Consider the following 19905-nt stretch of genomic DNA (forward strand, 5'->3'; position numbering starts at 1 on the left):
AATTGATGAATCTTAACAAAAGCCTGTGTTTGCAGCTGTAAGACTGGTTCAGTTTCAAGCAGCTGCCTGGTGTGTGTTATAGGTTTAAGAGCAAAAATGTGGTTTATTTATAACTTAGCATTTGCTTAGTGTTTTGGGACTTGTTTTGCAGTACAGATCCCTTGCATAACCACTGCTTGAGAAGCATCCTTTTATCTCATCAGTGTATTAGACAGAACCTCCTTATTGGATATGGGTCATGGGACCTGAAGTGCTAAATAAGGTACTGCTAATATAGAGCTGTTAAGGGTGGTGTGGCAGGATGACTGCTGTGCTGGGTCACACAGTAGTGGCCACAGCTTCATTAATTAGCAGTCAACTGTGATAGTGCTCAGTTTTACCATGTGTCTTTAAGGTGCTGATTCAAAGTACATCACAGAAGCCTGTGAGGGAATACAGAAGTAAAGTTTAAATCTGAATCCCGGAGTACCATCGTCATTGCTTTACAACATGGATTTCTTAGTATGTTAGCAGTAGCACGAAATTAGTGTGCCACAGGGAAAACTGGTTCTGTGTGCACAGTGATCACAGCAAGATTAATTTCCTAGTGAAGAGTCAACTCTGTGAGCCCTTAGCAACCGAGCATTTAATCTCGAGTTTCTCTGTGATACTGATGCTGGCAGTGGAAGGGCACAAGCTGGCAGTTCTCTGCTTTAAAACAAAGGGAGTTCATGGGTGGCTGTCCTGCACTGTTTCGCTGAATTTATTCAGTAGTTTGTGGTGCCCTTCGTTTACTCCTATCAGTCCTCTGTTCTGACAGAGCTTAAAAGAGATGAGGGCTGGGCAGGGGGAGTGATGTTAGTTACATATTCTTGAAGGAGTGTGAGGGAGATCAGTTTGACATTTTTACTTTCCATGTGTGGTGTATAATATGACCAGCAGCCAGCTGCATTTTAATATGTATTTGTATGAATAAGCAAATAGCTTCTTCCTGTAGGAAGAATTCAGCATGCCTGTGAAGAGCAAATGCTTTTCAACGTTTCCAGAAACTATTCCTCTTCATACCTCAGTGACCCTTCTTGTATTCCAAACAAAATAACTAATGGATCAATAGTCTCTAGCAAGAGAGTTCTGAAAACTAATGCTTAATTAAAGTTCCATTAAAAAAGGCCAATAAAATGTTTTTCTGGTGTTTTGTTTTGGTTTGGATTTTTTGTAAGTAGCAAAAATAGAGCCTTAAAATTCCAAGGCATCTATTTAGGTATGGATAGTGCCTGAAATTATTATTTTAAAATGAAAATACTTCTTTTTGAACCCCAAAATATCACTTTAAATGCACAGTGTAAGGTGGAAATAAAAGCGTAATTACTCATGAGGTACATATAATTTGCAGTTTTATATTAAACTGGCCTTAGGGGTGTTGCTTGTTTGCTGCATGAATTCCTCACCAGGCCATATCCTGGGATTTGGCTGCAACAAGTGTCAAAGCAGATTCCCACCTTTCTCTCTCCATGTATTTTGTTGCTGTGCTGCTTTTCATAGAATCACAGAATAGTTTGGGTTGGAAGGGACCTTCAAAGATCATCTAGACCAACCCACCTGCAATGAGCAGGGCATCCTATTTCCAGGTCCAGTGGGAAGAGTTGTTCTCTTACCTATGCAGCTCACAGAAAACAGTCTAGGCAGACTCTAGATGTACACAGGCCATGTATACATCCCCTATGGTACCTTCTAGAGCTCAGTGAGAAGTGAGGGGGGGGAAGTGCAGGCCTGGTTACTAAATGTGGAAATTACTGGCTAGTTGATGTGTGCATTGGGTGGGCTGTTTCCTCCAGATTGTGTAGGACTGTTGGGGCCTGCATATCACAGCTTGGGCACATGCCCCCACCATTAGTGTTTGGTGGCAGAAACCTGGCCTATTATATGTAGCAAGTGCATTCCATCACCTGCTGAGGGGTTATACAACTAATGCACTTAATTGTATGTTGAAATAATGACTATCAGTATGCAGTTAAATGCAGTTAAATCTTGCATTTTAGGCTCCCAGTGGTCAGGAAAGATTTTCCCAGCCACAAATAGTACAACTGTTGTGTCCACACTGTGTGAAATCACTTTTCTCTGAAAAACCAGGCAGGAAGTGTAAGTTCAGGAACTTTATTAGCTGTTTGCTCTTGCAGGGTGAGGTTCATCCTGCATCACCAGGATGAAATCTGCAGCTATTTGTAAGTTTACAATCAAAACAGCTATTTAAGCTATTTGTTTCCAGAAACTAAACTACAAAACAGAGTGCTGTTTGGGAGAAGAGCTATGTAGTTCACATCAGTGGACTAATTATTATATACTTGCTCTTAAGATACTCAGTCAGGCCATGAATTTATACACATTTATTGCATTTTGCCTGGAAGGCTGCCCGTGATACTTACCAGGCAGGACAGGACATAGATATTTCTCAAAAGTATGTTTGTAGTATAATTGGTTCTTAGAATGAAATCCTTACTTCCAGGTGCTGCTTGTGACTTGTCCAATAGCTTGACTGGATTTAGTATCAGTCTGCTTAGGTTTGTTTTGATCCTGTACTGCTGAAATGTGAGACAGAATTGGTCTAAAGAACTTTTTTCTCAGTCTCCTTATATAGGAATATAATATTTATGGATCTTGGAGCCATAATGGGTAAGATGCATTGAAATCCTCAGCTCCAAGAGACTAAATGAATGCCAAGAATTTCTCATGAGGTAGTCTCTATACTTTCACCTATTCTTATTGTAGTGTTGTGAATCTTCTGTGTTTTGGTTGACGTGAGCTCCTCAAGAAAATTAGAGAGGACTGTTGCAATGTTCTAAAGGTGTTTCAATACAGAATCTGTTAGGCCCAGAATTCTAAAGAAAATAAAAATTAATAGCTTGAGGAAGAGTCTTAAGGCTGAAGTCTAATGGCTGAAAAGCAATCATCAATTTACCATAAGCTAAGGGTATGGGCAGATGCTCAATTTGTATTTATTAGAAGGCTACGCTCCAAATAAGATGAGCAGCAGATGTTGTGGATGGAAATTAAAAGGTAGTGAACTTTAACCATTTTCTTGGCAGACAGTGGTTGACCCTAGTATTTTCACATGACTAAGTGTCCCCTAAAACACGTTGACAGTGTCGCCCCTCAATAGAGATATGCATTGAACTGAAGGACATCTCGGAGCAGGTTGGCTCTAGTGTTTGTGTTGCTCTGTCACTAGTATCACAAGTCTGAGTGAAATTCCAGCTATATGCAAGTAATTTTTGCTGTTGGATTCAGATGGACTTGCATTTTTACCACAAAAACCATTAGCAGACTGCAAAAATTAGGTGGACATGAGATTTAATGCAAATCTAATCACAGAAGATCTGACAGGTGTCTGTATAGAACTAAAAAAAAACATTCATTCTAGCATGTTGGAAAATGTGTGTATTTTTTCTTTGGTATTCTAGAGAGTGGCTGGACCCAATTTGCATGTCTTGAAAACAACAGACATGGCTGCAGGTCTCTGAGTGGCTTTTCACTGCAGTTCCAGGCAGTAAGAAAAGGAGAAATAGAAGCAAAATCCAAGAGTTGACTTTTGATAGATGCAAAGAGACCAAACTTACTTAAAACTAAACTGGTGCTTGATTTGCTTCCAATAGTAATCATTTTGCTTAATATGACTCAGCTATGTTAGCGTCACCCGCAAACATGTAAAATTCAAAAATGGAATTGTTGTTTAGTTAAGCAACTAAAAACATTGTTTGGGTTTCAAATTTAATGTTTTAATATTTAATCCAAAGGAAATTGGAGTTATTTTTTTTTTTTTCCTTTTAAAAACAGAATTTGTGGCACAAAAAGTCTGTGTTGGACTGGGGGAACACCTGTGGTATGAGATTTGTCTAAATGATCTTTTAACCATGTGCTGGCTGATCCCAGAGTCATTTCCAGCTTGGAAATAAACAGATGTTTTCAGCCCAGTGGAGCCATTGATGCCGGTCTTGTTCCTATTGACATGTGCAGTGGCACATGGCAAGTGCTAACAAATAACTGAGCTTTCCAACTGAGAGCCCAGAAGCAATATACACACAACAGTCTGCCGAAACTGCCTGTGGTCCCTGTTGTATCCTTGTGCTGGGCCATAAACAGAGATCACCTCTCTAGGAGCCATGTCTGGTCTAAGTGGTGCTGCTTTGTATGTGTAAGTATGGCTTCACTTTTCTCAAATGAAAGTGCCAGCATCAGCAGTGGAGCAGATGTTGAGACATGCAATAAAATAGCATAAACTGGCAGCCCTGTGCCTAATGCTCATGTGAAATGCCCAGTGCACTTTTGTGGTTTCCCTTCTTATTATGCAGGCCCAAACTTTGAAGATTAGACAAATGTGTGAAGGGACCTTTAAAATATGTGATTACTCTCTTTTGTTCATTATCTGGACTTGAGAGCCTTATAGTGTGGGACTTTCTTCTTCCACTTTAGCCACATGGGGAAGCTATAGAGAACTACTCTATACTGGTAGAGTGTTAAATTGGTGACTTTAAATTGGTTGGGATTGCCAATTAATTACAGATTAATGGGGGCAGCTTGCAAAATGGTAAATGATAAACTTGGAGTTACTATAGAGTAAGAGATCTAATGAGTAATCTAAGTGAATGAAAGCACATTCCTTACTAAGAAGCTAAGAACAAACTTTCTATTTAAGTAGCCTGGATAATTACTCAGTTCTTTCAGCCTTTTGAGGTGTCACGTTGTTCCCGTTACTTGCCACAGTGTTAAAATTTGGCTAGGAGAAAGCTACATGGTGGACTGCTGTTGCAATGCCTGCTGGTTTTGTGCCTTTTCTGAAAAGCGTTGATAGTGTATCAGAACAACTGAATTTCAACAGTGTCAGTGTGCCCTGTGTAGCTGGAGTGGCCGCCCACAGGAGCTGTCAGGGCAGCACTAGTATGTGTTGGAAGTGTATTCATGCTGGAGTGTTTGCGTATCACAGAAGACTACATAACCCCTTTTTCTCCCCAGTTTCTAAGTGAAGAGACAGCAGAGGAAAGGAGCATGGGTGGAGTCTTTTCATAACCATCCCAAACAGAACAGCTCCTCCTCTTTCCTTCTGGCTGGAAGTACCACGTGCTGCACATCGGCAAGCTTTGGAAGAGGGTGGGCTTGACTGGGCTCTCCCGGGAGTTGGTACTGTTCTAGTCCTCCTCTACAGACTTTCTTCCAGCTAGTGGTGTTTGTCCTGTAGTCCAAATTTGAAGTACTGAAAAGTTGAAGATTTGACCAATGATCACAATGGATTTGAGGAGAGATTATGATGATTGTGCACAAGATCATTGGTCTCTTTTTTGGCTTGTCTAAACTTCTCTCTAGAAAGTAGGAGCTATACTTAGGAATAATGAGACAGTATTTAGCTTGATGATTATGTGCTCCTTTTTTCCCCTAACAGCATTCTGCTTAATTTCAGCATACAGGATGATCCATAAGGGGATAGAATTATGGCTGCACGAGCAAGTTCAAATCTGCTATTTCATAATTTGTGAATGGCTACATTTTTTCAAATCCAAATACTTTTTCTGGGATGGAGGGGTTTCCCTTTTTTTTTTTAATGTGATGTATTTGAAAACTTTACTGTAGATCCCTCCGTAAAAAGATGCAAAATTCAGTGTCCGCTCTTCCTTGAAGTAAAAAGCTGTATCTTTTGTACCTCTTTACTTTTCTGGGTCTGGCATGGGAATGTTTAGATATAGGAATGAACTGGGAATCTGCAGTGTTAATATAATACATATCAAATGTACTTGACTTGTTAAGGAAATGAATTTGCAGTTTGTTTTCTTTGTAGCATCTCTGCATTCATAAGATTTTGACAAACGTAATTTTTTTTAACAAAAAAAAGGAAGTGTTTCCTATTCACTATGGAGAGCCAAATAAACGAATACTCTATCAAGATATCGTCTTAAATAAAAGTGGGATTAGGGATGTTCAGTTATGGGAAAATCCCTCCAATTTTGTTCAGCCTGGGACCTCTCCTGCAAGAGATTTTTCTGGGCTTCCCCTTCAGAAGTGCAGGTTGCTGGATTTCTGAAGGAAGCAATTCTGACATGCATGGCCAATAAAACTTTCTGAATGCAGTGTGTGGAGCTGGTTAAAATTCTCACTGAGGTTGAAACAAAACCAGTGGTCAGACTTGTCAGGCTGCTATCCTGGGGAGCCTACCCTAGTTTCAGTTCTTGGAGAAATGTGACTTGCAGTGGTAGAGATGAGCAATCGCATCATGTTCATGCTGATCCTCAGGGTGCTATCAGTGGTGTTAATCACAAAAGAGATTTGGCTGGTCTCATTCACAAGAGCTAAATCTAGCTACCTCCAAATCACACTTCTTTCTCTTTGAAAGCTTTTTGGGTAATGTCTGGTTACTCCTATTTCAGATGATTCCCTCTTTCCCTGTTTTTCTCAGTAGGTCTAGGAGCTCCTTAGGATTGCCCAGTAGGAACCTTAGTAGCCATTATTTGCATATGAACTTTAGAGCATGTAAGTATATTTATAGACTGAAAGAAGAACATTACTGAACAGAGGAAACAACATTCCGTTTCCTGATGTGTACTAGATTCAGAATAAAACAATAAAAAGCTCCAGCGTGTTGTAGAAGGAGAAAAAAACACACAAAGCCCTTTTCATTTTCACCCCTTCCCCAGTCTGTTCCACGTTTTCAGGTTGGATGCTTACTGCAGTTGAATATTGCCAAGGGTGAGGTGTCAACACATTGTCTTTGATTTGAGTGTTTCTGACCTTAAGGCTTTCTCCACCATACTGTTTATTCCTGTGGCTGTGCCCCTAGTGCACTGCCCTACCTGCTCAGTTTTGCCGACATAGCTATTCTTGGAGCTGTACTGTGACCTGCATCATGGAAGCCATCCTGCAGGATGCAGTGCAGGAAAAGGAAGATAATGCCAACTCAGTTTCCTGGTCCAGCTCTCAGTCATGGCCTGTGTTGCAGATGCATGGCTATGGTATGGGCAGAGGAAGGAGCTGGGCAAGACTATGCAAAACCTGCTGTCTGGCAAATGGTTGTGTTTCCTCAAGTGAGGCCTATTGCATTTGCTTTGAATGCAAACTGGGTCTGAGCTGCTGTTGAGGGACTGTGTGGAAGAATCGTTAGTTAGCAGAACATGTCAGAATTGGGTTTGTAGCTACTTGTAAGTACGTAATCTAGAGGTTTCAGTTAGTGCCTATATTTTGTACAGGGGCTTACAGCTTCATGATAATACTCCTCAGAATGTGAGCAAATGCAACAAATGCCTCCAAACTGGGTGGTTTTAAATTCAACTCCATTAGGGCACAAGTTAGTAGAAACTTCAGTGCAAAAGGCTTAAATTGAACCATCTTCCTACTCCCTAACCCCGGTTGCACCCACTGCATTGTGAGATGTATTTTGTAAGACTGCTTAACTCAATGATAAGAGTCATGATTTTCATGCGCAAGTGGAGTACAAATGATTTTTAAGGTTGTTCTTGGGGTTTTGTTTTGGTTTTGCTTTTTGTTTAGCTTGGAATGTATGTACAAACATGCTATGATTTAAGCTATGTTTTCCAAACTGGGTTCTATGTTTTGTGTTGTTTAAGCTGGACTTTATCTCCTTATTAGCAAGTTACAGCCAAAGTGTGGTGGCTGACAATAGAAGGTTTATCTAAACATTAACAAATTAACTGGGGCAGGATGTGTGCTGGGCAAGGGCAGCAGCAGGAACCTTTGCTCAGCTAGAGCGCATGACCAAACTTCTCAGCCTGCATGGTTCTGAGCATAACCTGTGAGCTGTGAAGCAGTTGCTTGCTGATGTCCCCACAGGGGAGGGGGTGAAAGAAACTGTAAGCAAAGGATATCCTCAAAAGCTTTGAGGAACGCTGGCGTGTGTAATACCTGTGCAAAGAACAGAGGAAAGCTGAGGGGATTGCGAGGCCAGTACAGCACTTTTCAAGCCCTTTGAAGGAGCTCAGTGAACTGGGTGCAGCTTACTTTGTCTCCTGCAGAGGAGTGAAGAGCTGAGTCAGCTTTGTTGAGATCTGAACTGCGATCCCCCACATTTTAAGCTGAGTTACGGGGCTGCAAACCTGACTCTGTACAGAAATCCAGCTGCAGAAATACAGTTCCCAGCAGATCGTGCTGTCCTCTTGATACATACAAGACACTATGTCAGTCATTTAGTCCAGTGGGTGTTTCTGGGCTTTATACCACTTCAAAGCTTGCATTAGAAACCTTTTGGGACTATTGTTTCCTTTCTGTCATATCTCCTTTTCAAACTCATTCTGTTTAACTTTGGAAACTGTGCTCCTTCTACAGCCATCTCACCTTGAAAACACACCATAGAACAAACAGAATTACTGAATTCTCCCAGAACCAGCACTGCTCCTACTCACATGGCAACTCGGTATTCACCGTGTGCTCTCTGATCTCACTTCCAAGAAGGGAAGGAGGGTGGGGGGTGTAATTTCAAAACAACCCCCTGGAACTGTTAACTAATTCCCTTGGATGAGACCATGAGAGATGAAGCGTTTTGTCTACCAAACACTTAGTAGGATAGGTGTGGAAAGGACTGTATGGAAGAATTTCCACTTGGGTGGGGGTGGAATACCCAAAGGTTGGCCTCTCTACCTTCTGCCCATCTCTGTTGGTAGGGATGAGAGCCACATCACTGTTCTTTGCCTAAACTAAATCCTACAGGAATGCCAGTGAGATACGTGCAGAAGAATAAAATCTCCGTGCTCTAACTTTCCTGATGGAAGTTGGAAGTGGTTTATGCTGCTACAGAAGTTGGGATTTTTTTTTTTTTTTAAGGAAGTTTTGAATGTAACAAATGAGGTGGAGTGAATAGAAAGAATAAGTTTCTGCCAAATACCAGTATACGGTAAGACGTCTCTGTTGCTTGCATTAAGCCTAGAAAGAAGCATGAATCATAGTAATCCATTTAGGATATAGATATACACAGCCTATTACATCTGTTTTGAAGGTTTTGGTTGTGCTGCCCTCTTACTGTACATATCAACTATTTGTCTTTTTAATTCATTAGATCAGCTAACACATTAGTTATCTGCACCAGAATTTACTCACTTTTTGCCACTTTTTCTCTCTGGAAGGCTCCACTGAGTCCTTTGGAGACTTGACTCCCTCTATCTCCTTCCAGGTCCCACGTTATTCGTCCCACCTTTGTGAGCACCTTATGTCATGGTAACAGTCCCTTCTGCTGAGGCGGGTTGGACTCTGCTCCCTGTGGAGCTATCAGAAGAGCTGGCTGCAACTTTCTCCTTCAGTCCTGGTGGTGAGGAATGTTATCTGTAGAGCTGCCAGCTCCAGCAGGTCTGGCTTATCGGTCAGATGGTGTTGAATTGTAAAGCAAAATCCTGTCCACATGTGAATGTATTTCCAGCGTGAGAAAAAAATCCCACATTTGGGCTGTGTTCTGGAGAGGCAAATATTTCATATCCTACATGAAAGAACTTTAGTGTTGCTGGCCCTACTGTTGTGACTTCAGTTCCCTCAAAATCTAGAGATTAATTTAAAATAAAAGATTATTTTTTTTTTAAATCCAGCTGTATGTTTTTGTCATTGTTTTGCTTTCTAAACCCCCTCTGGGAAGGGGAGGGATTGTGTGTGTTAGCACTGTGCTGTCTCCCAGAGAAATGGTGAGGTTTTTAGTAAGAAATTCCCATCTCTACATCTGTTTGCCTGTCCTCTGAGGCCAATTCCCATCGGTTTTATTCCCATTTCCTAATTTGGCTGTATCCCTATTTACCTTCTATTCTTCAGGCCTGCAAATGCAGTTCTAGCAGGATTCTCAATTTCCTGAGTCTCACAAGAGAGGTGCACAGGACCTTTACCATTTTCTCAGGCCGAGTGCTTAAAACAATTGATTTGGGTAAAGTTCTTCACTAAAAATTGGGGTTTCTTTTAAAGTGTTGTAAAATGTCAACCCCAAATGAGCTATCAGGGAGCTGCCATTGCGAAACAAGGCTGGTATTTATTCCTTAGTTTTGTGGTGCTGGTAGGTGTAACAATTGCTATCATGAGGCTGTCAGAGGTGCAGATTCACCAAATCCCTTCAGTGTATAATTTAAACACGTATAATTTTAGGCAAATGTTTTAGTATTTTGCTACCTTAGCAAATAGGATAAGATGAATAATTCAAGAACTGCAAGGGCCAGAAAAGAGACTCCCATTGATACCGAATGGATGTTGAATCAAGTCTCTGCTGTGTCAGGGAAAGTTTATCTGAGAAAAGTTTGCTGTGTAGTCTGACGTTAGCAGTATCACAACATTACAGATGAATGGAGCGTGTATGTTTTTGTCTGTTTTAAAGTTGGTCATTTCTTCGTATGAATAATTAGATTGCTTTTGGCTGACTTACTTACCTGAGGAGGGTGATCACAGCGTAGGCCCTTTCTTTTTGCATACCCAGGCACATCATCTGGAAAATGTGAGAAAGCCCTGGCCATGCTTTACAAGACAGGAAATAAAGCCTTGGAAATGGCTCTACAAAAGAAGTAAGTTCAATGTTATTATTCAGTATCAAGTGATTGTTAAGGGTCATGCTCTTGCTACATTCATATGTCTCCACTGTAAATACTTGACCAATACTAACAGTTCAGCCTGGGACTTCAGTATAAAGTTTGGTATGAGAAGCTTTTTCCATTACAATGATTTTTATTTTTATTTTTGGTATTAGTGTTAGTGACAATCTAATTTGCTAGTGACTGTTTCTGTTTAACAGTATGCTTTTATGTTACTTTTACAAATTATTTAGCATATAGTCTTGACAGTGGCTCTACAAAGTCTCTCATGATACCTTTTTCTAAGAAATTTTGTTTCTTAAATGCTATTCTCCAGTTTATATTTTTACAGCTACCAAAACTTGCACATCAGCAGTTTCCATTCTCACAGCTTGTCCTCTCCCATTCCAGTTGCCGTGCACTGAGACGCATAAAACACAAGTGGAGATTTTGCCACAAGCAAACGCGGTGCCTTTTTCAAATGTGTTCATGGGTTTTGATGATCAAAATACTATCTGGATACCAGCCCATCTGGAATGTTAGACAACATGAATTAATTCTTGGAAGAGCTTTTCTAGCAAAGGCAGTCAGGAGCACAGTTCCAACCAGAAAATGGACAAACCCCTGAACCCTGTTGACAGAGCTTTCTTTGAAAATCTGCTCCCCACTCTGATCTTGGATATCTTTCTCAAAAGTCTAGTGGTTTAAAGCAAGACCTGCATTCTTGCAGAAGTATGTATATGAGCAGATGTCCGTGTGTAAATGCACTGTAACTTTACAGCTTCCCTACTATGAACAGCAAACATCAATGCAGCCGTTTGGAGTTCTTTCAACCGTGTTTTAGATAACTTTGTTTTGCTTCTCACAGAGAACTAATCTTGGAAGGCTAGAACTTCTGTGCAGAGCAGTTGGAATTAATTATATACTGGAACCAGAGCTGATTTGGTTGCATCCTCCAACATGACCAATCCTCAGTAAGTACTATGTGAGGATAGTTACAATTTACCTTAAATAAAAGGGAATAGGTTGCTACTTGTAGGAGAATGATGTTGTGACATCACAAGGGTTCTATCAATATTACTGGAAGGAGAAGTTGCTATTTTGAGGAGGTGTAGGATATGATCAGTTGTTTAAAGAGTGAATTGGCAGAAAAGTCGTGAATGCTGCAAACATGTCTGATGTGTTATTAACAGCCAGTGGCTGGGAACTACTATGTCATGTTACTGTCGGATGTTTGCCTTTTTTCTTTACTGCCACCAGACCTTGTCCCAAAACTGTTTCCAGCTCAAGTGTGTTGATTTGGTTTGTTTTTCTTTTCCGTCAGATCAGACACTGTCTGTCATTTAGTCTGTCTAAGGATGCAGAATCTAAATACTTTTGGGAGAGGGAAGGCTGCACCAACCCTTTTTCCTTTATAATACTGGAAATTGGTTCATTGTATTCTCTTCTGTGCAAAACTGAACCCGCTTGGACTTGTAAGAGTAAATGTCCACAGGATGGCACTAAAGGTGAAAATCAAAGAAAGAAAATTCCTGCTAAAATTAGCTCTTCCCTCTGGGCTTCTGATTCAGGTTGTTGACAGAGCAATACTGTTCTGTTGGAAATGAATCTATTTACTTTCCATTATTAGTTAGACTAACAAGAACATAAAGTAAGCCTTTAGGTTGTTCAAATAGTACTTTTTTCTACCTCTACTTTCTGCCATAGTATGACCCAGTTGCAGCATTTCCCTGCCAAATATAGCAGCGTTTTGTGATTTTTAAAATTACTTTCTTGTGTAATGCTGGCAGCAGTTAGCTCCTTTGAATTTAGGAATCATGTTTTCTGCCCCAGAGGGTTAGTCTAATGGTGAGGCTCTGACCAACAGAATCTGTAGCTCTTTCACATAGAATTTTAGTTCCTTCACCCACAGCTTTAGACTTACAAGTTGTACGAGTTAAGAAATTCTGTACATTTTTTATTTTTTTTATTTTTTTTTTATTTTTTGGGGGGAAAAACCCCCACACCAAAATAGCTGTTAATCAGGTTTCTTTAATAGCTGGAAGATTTTAATAAGCTTCTCTAAACCAAAATCATCAATATAACTTCTCCAGTCATATAACAGAGGGAAGTTAGTGCCAGGAACTTTTTCAGTATAGCCTTAAGGAAAGAGAGTATCTTCGCTCCTGCTGCAGAAAACCTGAGACAAGTAGCCTTAGATTTCTTTAGAAGTTAGCAAGCTCTCCTGGATGAAAGCTGGAGAAGTTTATGCTTGCACCTACTGTGAATCAAATGGAGCTAGCAGCTTGACATGCAAGCTGTCTCCTATAACAAAGCCATCCTTCACATGCACTAGATAATAAGTTGCCATCCGTCAAAACTATTTTAATATTGACCCACAGTGGAAGAGGGGTCAAACTGCATCCACTAATGAACAGTTGCTTTGTATGAAATGATTAATAAGCTGAGCTGCTCATTGCTCACTGATGTAACTCACAGAGCAGTGAGGATTTAGTTGGCACAGTTACATGCCAGCCTTCTGTTTTGCACAAATATTTTATTTGGATTCATGAAGACAAATGTGGAGAGATTTGGTTTGTCCTCTCAATGAGGACACCTTCCTCCGTGTCTTGGCAAAGGCCTTTTAAGTTGCTGGCTTTTAAGGATTCTGCGAGTTGTTGTTCTAAGTTATTTTTATTTGCTTGCTTATTTACATTCATTTATATTTATATCTGTGGAGAGAGAGAGGGTTGGTTTTATTTTGCCTATTACATTTTCAGGTCTACAATAGAAGGTGGTGTTTCGGAAGTTGAAATAATTTCACAACAAGTAGAAGAAGAGACCAAAAGCATTGCCCCTGTACAGCTTGTCAATTTTGCTTATCGAGATCTACCTTTAGCTGCACTTGATCTGTCTGTGGCTGGGTCCCAGCTTCTGTCAAATTTGGATGAGGAGTACCAAAGAGAAGGGTAAGTACAAATGACGTGATTTTGTTTCATAGTTTTATGTTATGTGAATTTCATGGCTTTGTACAAAAGAAAACCTTGAGCTGGAGAGGTGCAGCCAGTTGTCCTCAAACTCTTCCGTCCTGTTACAACAGTTTTAAGAAGAGAACTTTTCTAATCTAACTAATTGTGCTGGTTTGGGGCTCTTTACACTTTTAAGTGATTCATAGTTGCTATTTGATCACAGTCTGGAAGTCTTCAGGGAAAACTAGAGCAGGCATCTACCCACCTGGCAGGCAGAATGGCCTGCTGAAGGCCCTTTGTGAAAAGGGTTTTCAGGGGGAATTGCAGGCTGACCGAGTTGGCTACTGTGGTTCTTGCACATAGTTGCGCATCTCTTGACTGAGAGATAATGACATAGTACTGCTGATTCCTGGACAGACTGTATACTTTTCACAGAGTGATTTGAATAGCTTGCTTGTGTGAGAATGTTGTCTTTGATAATGTGTATGCAAACTACTCCTGTTTTCACAGAACAAGTAACTGTATTTAACATGAAGAAGAGACTTTCAGGGGGTCTTGTAAGAGACTGTTTTCCTCACCAGAAAAAGAATAGTATATTACTGATCTCCATGGTGTTTAGGACAAGAAGAAGCTTGAATTGCAGCAAAAGAGAAAAATGAGGGTAGTGAAGTGCTGGGATAGACAAACTGGTATGGGAGGAGGGGAATGGAGTTGCAGTTGCTAGGTGTTGTGAAGATGTGTTTGTCAGGAATGATAACACTCTAGTTTAACATCCCTTGGGACAGAGGTGAGGTGAGTGCTTATGCCTAGCCCCTCTGATTCTGTGATTACTGTGCCACTGTGTGTCACACACTGAATGTATATATATTCCACTGTTAGTAAGATCCGTCTAAAAGCATTTCACAGTAAGTCAAATAGAGCTCTCACTGGTGAAGACATTAGGCTTTATGTAAGCCTTCATTTATTAACAGCTCAATGGGTTTTCACCTGTGCTCAGAAATCAGCAGAGAGACCTGCTTGATCTCTGCTCAGCAGGTATTCTGTATGGTAGTCAGGAAGCAGTATGTGGGGGAAGGCTCTTGCCTTTAATTTCTTTCCAAATTGGACTTTATGAGACATCTCCAGAAAGTTGTTCCTCCAAACAAGGGGAAATACATTTCAAGTAGGTTATATAAGTATGGTACAACTGTAACATAAAATACCCTGCATAGCAAAGAGGTACTTAAAAATTAATTTGAGTATGCAGGTGTAACCCTCAGGCTATTTTGGTGCTGAGTAAATACCAGTTTAGTTCAGATATGCATTTTTATAGATTTTCATGATCTGAAACTCAATTCTTCACTGTGCCAAAGTGCACAGATCACTCATTGTAACCATTTGAGCAGCTTTGCAGTCTTTAGCAGGAAAATAGACGTGTCATTCTTCTCCTCATCAGAGATCTCTTCCTTCACATAGACTGCTTTTGTGGCTTTATCAGTCTGAACGGAAATAAGCAGGTGCCATTCAGATATCCCAGCTGTAGAGTGGATTCTCTGAAGAAAATTCTGAGCTTTGGTTTGTATGTCTCAATGCATTTTGGCTGAGTGTGTTCAGCTCAGTCCCAGGATTACATCTGCCTTGTGGGAATGGCAGCTGCTTCCTTTCAGAAGCATGTAGCACAACTGATGCCTTGTGAAGTTCAGGAGCAGAACTCAGCTCAAGAAGCCTAGCAGTGAAAGTAAAATACTGTCTCCATACCACCTCATGGCTCTGTTGGGAATATGTCTGATTTTATGAATGTGGTTTAATTTTTTTTCTTATGGCCTTGCTAGATATTAAATCTTAGCCTTGTTAGATGGCTTTCACCAGAGTAACAAGGAGGTAGGATGTGTCACATCAGTTTGGTACAGGAACTGACAATTTACATCTCCCTCATGTGCAAAGAGTGTTGTGTGGAAAGGGCAGCACAGGACGGGGCAGAAAATATTGAAGTCCCTGTAGTTTCTGCCAGCATTCATGTTCATAACTGTGAAGTTATGGACTTCAGTTCATGAAATTATGGCCCTGTTACCCCAAAGCTGCCCTGCAGGTTGCCAGTGGGGGTATCAAAAGATGCTGCCAATGCCAGAGAGTACTAAAAGGTGATGTGAGACTCCTCTTCCCATCCCTGACAATCTGTCTTTGTTGTAGACTCCAGGCGTAACATTCTGTATGCTTTTCCCTGAGAATTTCAGGAAGGTGCCAACCTGTATGACCTGCACATATCCTGTGTGGTTCTGTTGTTCTAGATCTACAGCTTATCTATGCAAGTTGTAGTTGGTGTAACTCTGAGGCTCTGCAGCAGGAAGGTCTGGTGCATCCCTGCACTTGGAAAATGCTGGGTGGTTGTGACAAGCTGCATCTGTCCCTGACCTTTTGATTTTCAGCATAATGGTGCGCAGTCCCTAGTTCCTGATATAGGTTGTAGCATTTCATCACTAGTCAGTCTTCATCTCCTTGCATAGAGCAACAAGAGAGACATCAGACTAGAGGTGAATGAGTGGGCAATAAAGGATTTCTGCATCTGGCTCTCTTCTTCCCTGCAGTGAGGCTGATGTGCCTGATGTTAACTGAGCTGTGTATCTTTCTCTGCAGAAGAGGAAATGTTCTGATAAATTACACTAATAATGTAACTAGAACATTTTGTTTTATGTGACTATAGCAATTTCTATTTATAAAGGTATGGCCCTTCGACTCTGTAGCAATGTGAAGAAATAGTAGTTTGGTTCTCAGAACCACAATAAGAATGATGTTCATTGTTACTTATTAGTCCTGCTGATCTGCCCTACAGTTAACTTCTTAGAATCCTCTTGCTGTGCACTGCACCCCATGCTTAGACATTGCAGAAATGATTGAGGCATAGGCTGGAGGCACGTAGATAAAAAAACGTGCCTTGGATGCCATGGAGGACACATGGTGTACACTTCTGACATCTCTGTTAGAGAGTAGGTGAGACTGGTATACAAAAAGCAACAGGACAGTTGCTGATTTTCTTCGTGTCTGCGAATTTATTGAAGAGGCTGTATCTGAGTTGAATTTGGCATTCATGAAAAGAATAAGTAAACCTTTTTTTTAAGGAGACTAATCACCCAGAAAGCTCAGGGGATTTTTAAATGTTAACATCAGCTTTAAGTGCCACTCTCAATTTCTTTTTTCCAGTCAAGTGTTCTGTTTTCAAAAGAAAAAAATAGTTTCCCTCTTCTGTTTTTGCATCAATGACTAATAAATGTGATGGGGAGTAATTGGAAAATTGATAACATGCAGAAAGTGGTACCTGTGTCCTAACAACAAGCGGGGATACGGAGAAGCTCTCCTTCCTGTACTTTCCTTAAATTCCAATTGGAGGGAGCAATCATTCATGATAGATATCAACTGCAATAGAAGAGTTTACAGACTGTGAGCCTGTCTCTCCAAGACCTGTTGGTTGGGAAGCAAGGGGAGAGATATACCCCAACTTGAAATTATTTCTTGTATTTGTTTTAGATTGCATCTCTTGAACTTCTGTATGTTAAATCTGAAACATGAAGGTCCTTTCAAATACTGTTTTACATCAACAGCCGTAAAGGTTGGGGGTTCATACAGTTAATGTGTCTTACTTGCCATTAGCTGTATATAATTGTGCCATTGTAATTTGATAATTGATGATAATCTGTTCATTGCCTTGAATTTGTTTGGTTGCAGCTAGAAAGTGGATTAAACAGGAGGAAACTAAGAAGAAAACTATAGGGTATAGAGGGGTATAGAGAAAGAGGGATTAAAGGAAGGGAAACCAAAACTGAACAGAGATTCAGAAAAGAACACAGGGAGAGTTTTCTGTTTTTAATTTTAAATTGGTTGCAAACCTTCACTAATGAATGTGTTTACCCATCCTGGGAGAAAAGGATGTCTGTTCCTTCAGTCTGTCTTCTGCAGCTGCACCAAATAGATGCCACTATTTCTGGGTTTCATATTCATCTTTCAGTTTTCATTTTGATTTCTTGGAGGTATTTTACTTGTGTTGCCTACAAAGCTTAAGGTACTTTAACTGAAAGAACTCAAATAGACGAAGTTCTTGCATTTCTCTTCTGCTTTTTCTTTATCTGGCAGCATAATTAAAGTCCCTTTTCTGAAAAATTCTGAGTGCATGGTGCTGATACACGGTGAATAATGAGGTCCAAGCTCAAGATAAAGTGCAAAGTTTTTGGAGGACAGAACTATTTCATGTAGTGAGCCAAGCTCCTTGTATTTACAGAAGTGACTTTTAATTTATTTGTAGCTGAATCCAGAAAGATAGTGCAAAATATTAACAGCAGAATCCAGTGAATGAGACTATAGTGCTGATTTGTTCTTTGTGCAGTACTACATCACAGCTATTTTCTGTGCTGTGGTCCAAAACTAAGACCTGCACTGCAGCAGAAAATGAGCATTCAGCTTGACAGAACCTGTGAGGTGACCAGCTCTTCACTAGAGAATGCATGACATTTTGGGCTATGTTACAAGGATGTTCAGTGATTTAGAAACTTTTGTACAGAGCATTTTAAGTGCTTATCTTTGTAAATGTTGTTTTCCAGAATATCTCATTACTGTGTTTATCCTAGTACCTAAATCCTTTGAGTTTGTCCCTCTAATGTCTTTTATCAGTAATAGCAATTGGTAGAGGGAGCACTGCTATGAGTAAAAAAAAATATTCATTTTCTAGCTCAGCGATTTGCAGACTCTTTTGGTTTGTAGATATTTCTGTATTTTTCCAACAGAACTTGCTTTTCCTAAGTACTTTCCGTTGGTAGATGTGTAGTAGTTGTAGCCCGTGGACGACTGTTTGCAAAGCCCTTTATTTGAGATTGGAAATGACGTGGTTCTGATTTATCTGCCTTAACGCTGGAATTAATTTTCTAAGAGTAGGTATGGCTTGGTGTAAAGCTTGAAAGATGGATAAGCAAATGGACAAAGGAAAAATGTGGAAAAGAGACATATTAGTTCATGAAAAGGTCAGCTAAATGCTGAGCAGCGGTCCAAAAGCAAATCACATGTTAGGACTCATTAGGAAAAAGTAGAGAATAAAAGAGAGGCCATTCTTGTGCCTCTCCAATATCCAGGTTTTGCCTATGTCTTGGACATGAGTGTATTCTGGTCCCTGTGTAAAAGGATATGGTAGATAAAAAGAGCTGGAAAAGAATCTAAGGAGAGCAGTGATCAAAGAGGTGATATGCCTGCCATTGGAGATGACTGTGTAAGCTGGAACTCTTCAGTCTGGAAAAGAGAAGGCTCACATGAGATTTGGTTGATGTGACAAAAATCTGACACAGGTTAAAATAAGGTTTGACATGACATCCTTCTCACACACCTCCTGATACAGGTGCTAGGATACAGATTAAGGCCCAGTTCAAAAGAAACAAGAAAAGGTTGCTCTTTGCACAGGGGGCAGTAGATGTGTGGGACTACTTGAAGGATGTGTGGCTGCTAATAGCTAATTTAGCCTTAAGGGGAGTTCAGCAAGTTTGTGGAAGAGGAATTCATTGGCTGTTATGAAGTAGAATCCAAGAAACCACATCTGTCTCAGGAAGTCACCGAGTTGAAAATGTTTGGATGCTGGGAGAATTTTAAGGGGAAGTTTTATACTTTTGCTGTGCTCTTATTCATCATGAGACATCTGCTCATGGCTGCTATTGGAGACAGAATACTAAGCCTTTTCTTCTGAAGTAGTATGGCTGTTCTTATGTTTCTTATAGGTTGTTTTTGATCATGATGTTAATTTTTCTAATGAGAGGAGTAATATACCAGGTAACCACAGGATATCTGTGAGCAGCGTGGTGTGCATCTGTGAAGAAGGCACAGATGATCCTAGAAAGCACGAAGTACTTCAAATAGAACTGGGAAGCATTCATGTCATTAAACCTATTCCAAAATATTATGTACCATTCTAGCTAGCTATTCACATGCAGAGGGGACTACTAGGACAGTTATAGAAATTGAGTGTTTGCTTCACAGAAAGCATGGGCTTTAATTAAATTACAAGAGTGGATGCTATTGCTGTATATAAATGTATCACGGACAAAATGCCAGCAAGGGAGAAGAACTAATCAAGCTAAAGAACTATATTGGCATAAGAGCAAATGCATGTAAACTGGTGATGTGTGAGTTTAGGCAGAGAACTGGGGGAATCTTGCCATTTGAGCACCAGAGTTTTGCAGCAATCTTCCAAGAAATGCCATGGTGTTTAAAGCAGAAAAACTTCAGGGGGGAAAAGGATGAGAAGAGCTCTCAGTAGCTGACTTCTCTAGTTGAACTAAGAAGTAGGAGAAGCCCAGGAAAGGGCTGCAGAGCTCTCTCTATTCCTTGGAGTTGCTCAAGGCCTCCAGCTGCTCCCTGTAGCCTGCTGTGAGGCTCTGCTGTCTGTTTTGTTTCAGCCAAATTTTGTACTGTTATGTAGCCTTTCTGTGTTCCTGTCACTTCCTGAC

General features: G+C 40.4%; 2 protein-coding genes across 5 annotated transcripts in view; one reads left to right on the forward strand and one right to left on the reverse strand.

Moving 5' to 3' along the window:
• The window catches only part of NRG4 (neuregulin 4), a 48769-nt gene extending 39574 nt beyond the window's left edge, over positions 1-9195 (reverse strand). The window contains exon 1 of one of the 2 annotated variants that reach the window (XM_061447308.1): positions 9067-9195. The gene's annotated coding sequence lies outside the window, so the exon portion shown is untranslated. The remainder of the gene's footprint in view (positions 1-9066) is intronic. The other variant, XM_061447312.1, reaches the window with a different exon arrangement.
• TMEM266 (transmembrane protein 266) overlaps positions 1-19905 on the forward strand; it is an 86876-nt gene that overhangs the window by 15895 nt on the left and 51076 nt on the right. For 2 of the 3 annotated variants that reach the window (XM_061447297.1, XM_061447299.1), the window contains exons 1-4: positions 9140-9274; positions 10412-10496; positions 11371-11476; positions 13262-13450. In XM_061447297.1, the coding sequence (XP_061303281.1) occupies positions 11463-11476; positions 13262-13450 (203 nt within the window). In that variant the 5' untranslated portion in view covers positions 9140-9274; positions 10412-10496; positions 11371-11462. Of the gene's footprint in view, positions 1-9139; positions 9275-10411; positions 10497-11370; positions 11477-13261; positions 13451-19905 lie in introns of those variants that run through there. The other variant, XM_061447298.1, reaches the window with a different exon arrangement.

This window comes from Pezoporus flaviventris, unplaced genomic scaffold (genome assembly GCF_033815535.1).
Source record: "Pezoporus flaviventris isolate CSIRO_AGI_PZ_B2104156 unplaced genomic scaffold, CSIRO_AGI_Pfla_v1 ptg000006l, whole genome shotgun sequence".
Lineage (NCBI taxonomy): Eukaryota > Metazoa > Chordata > Aves > Psittaciformes > Psittacidae > Pezoporus > Pezoporus flaviventris.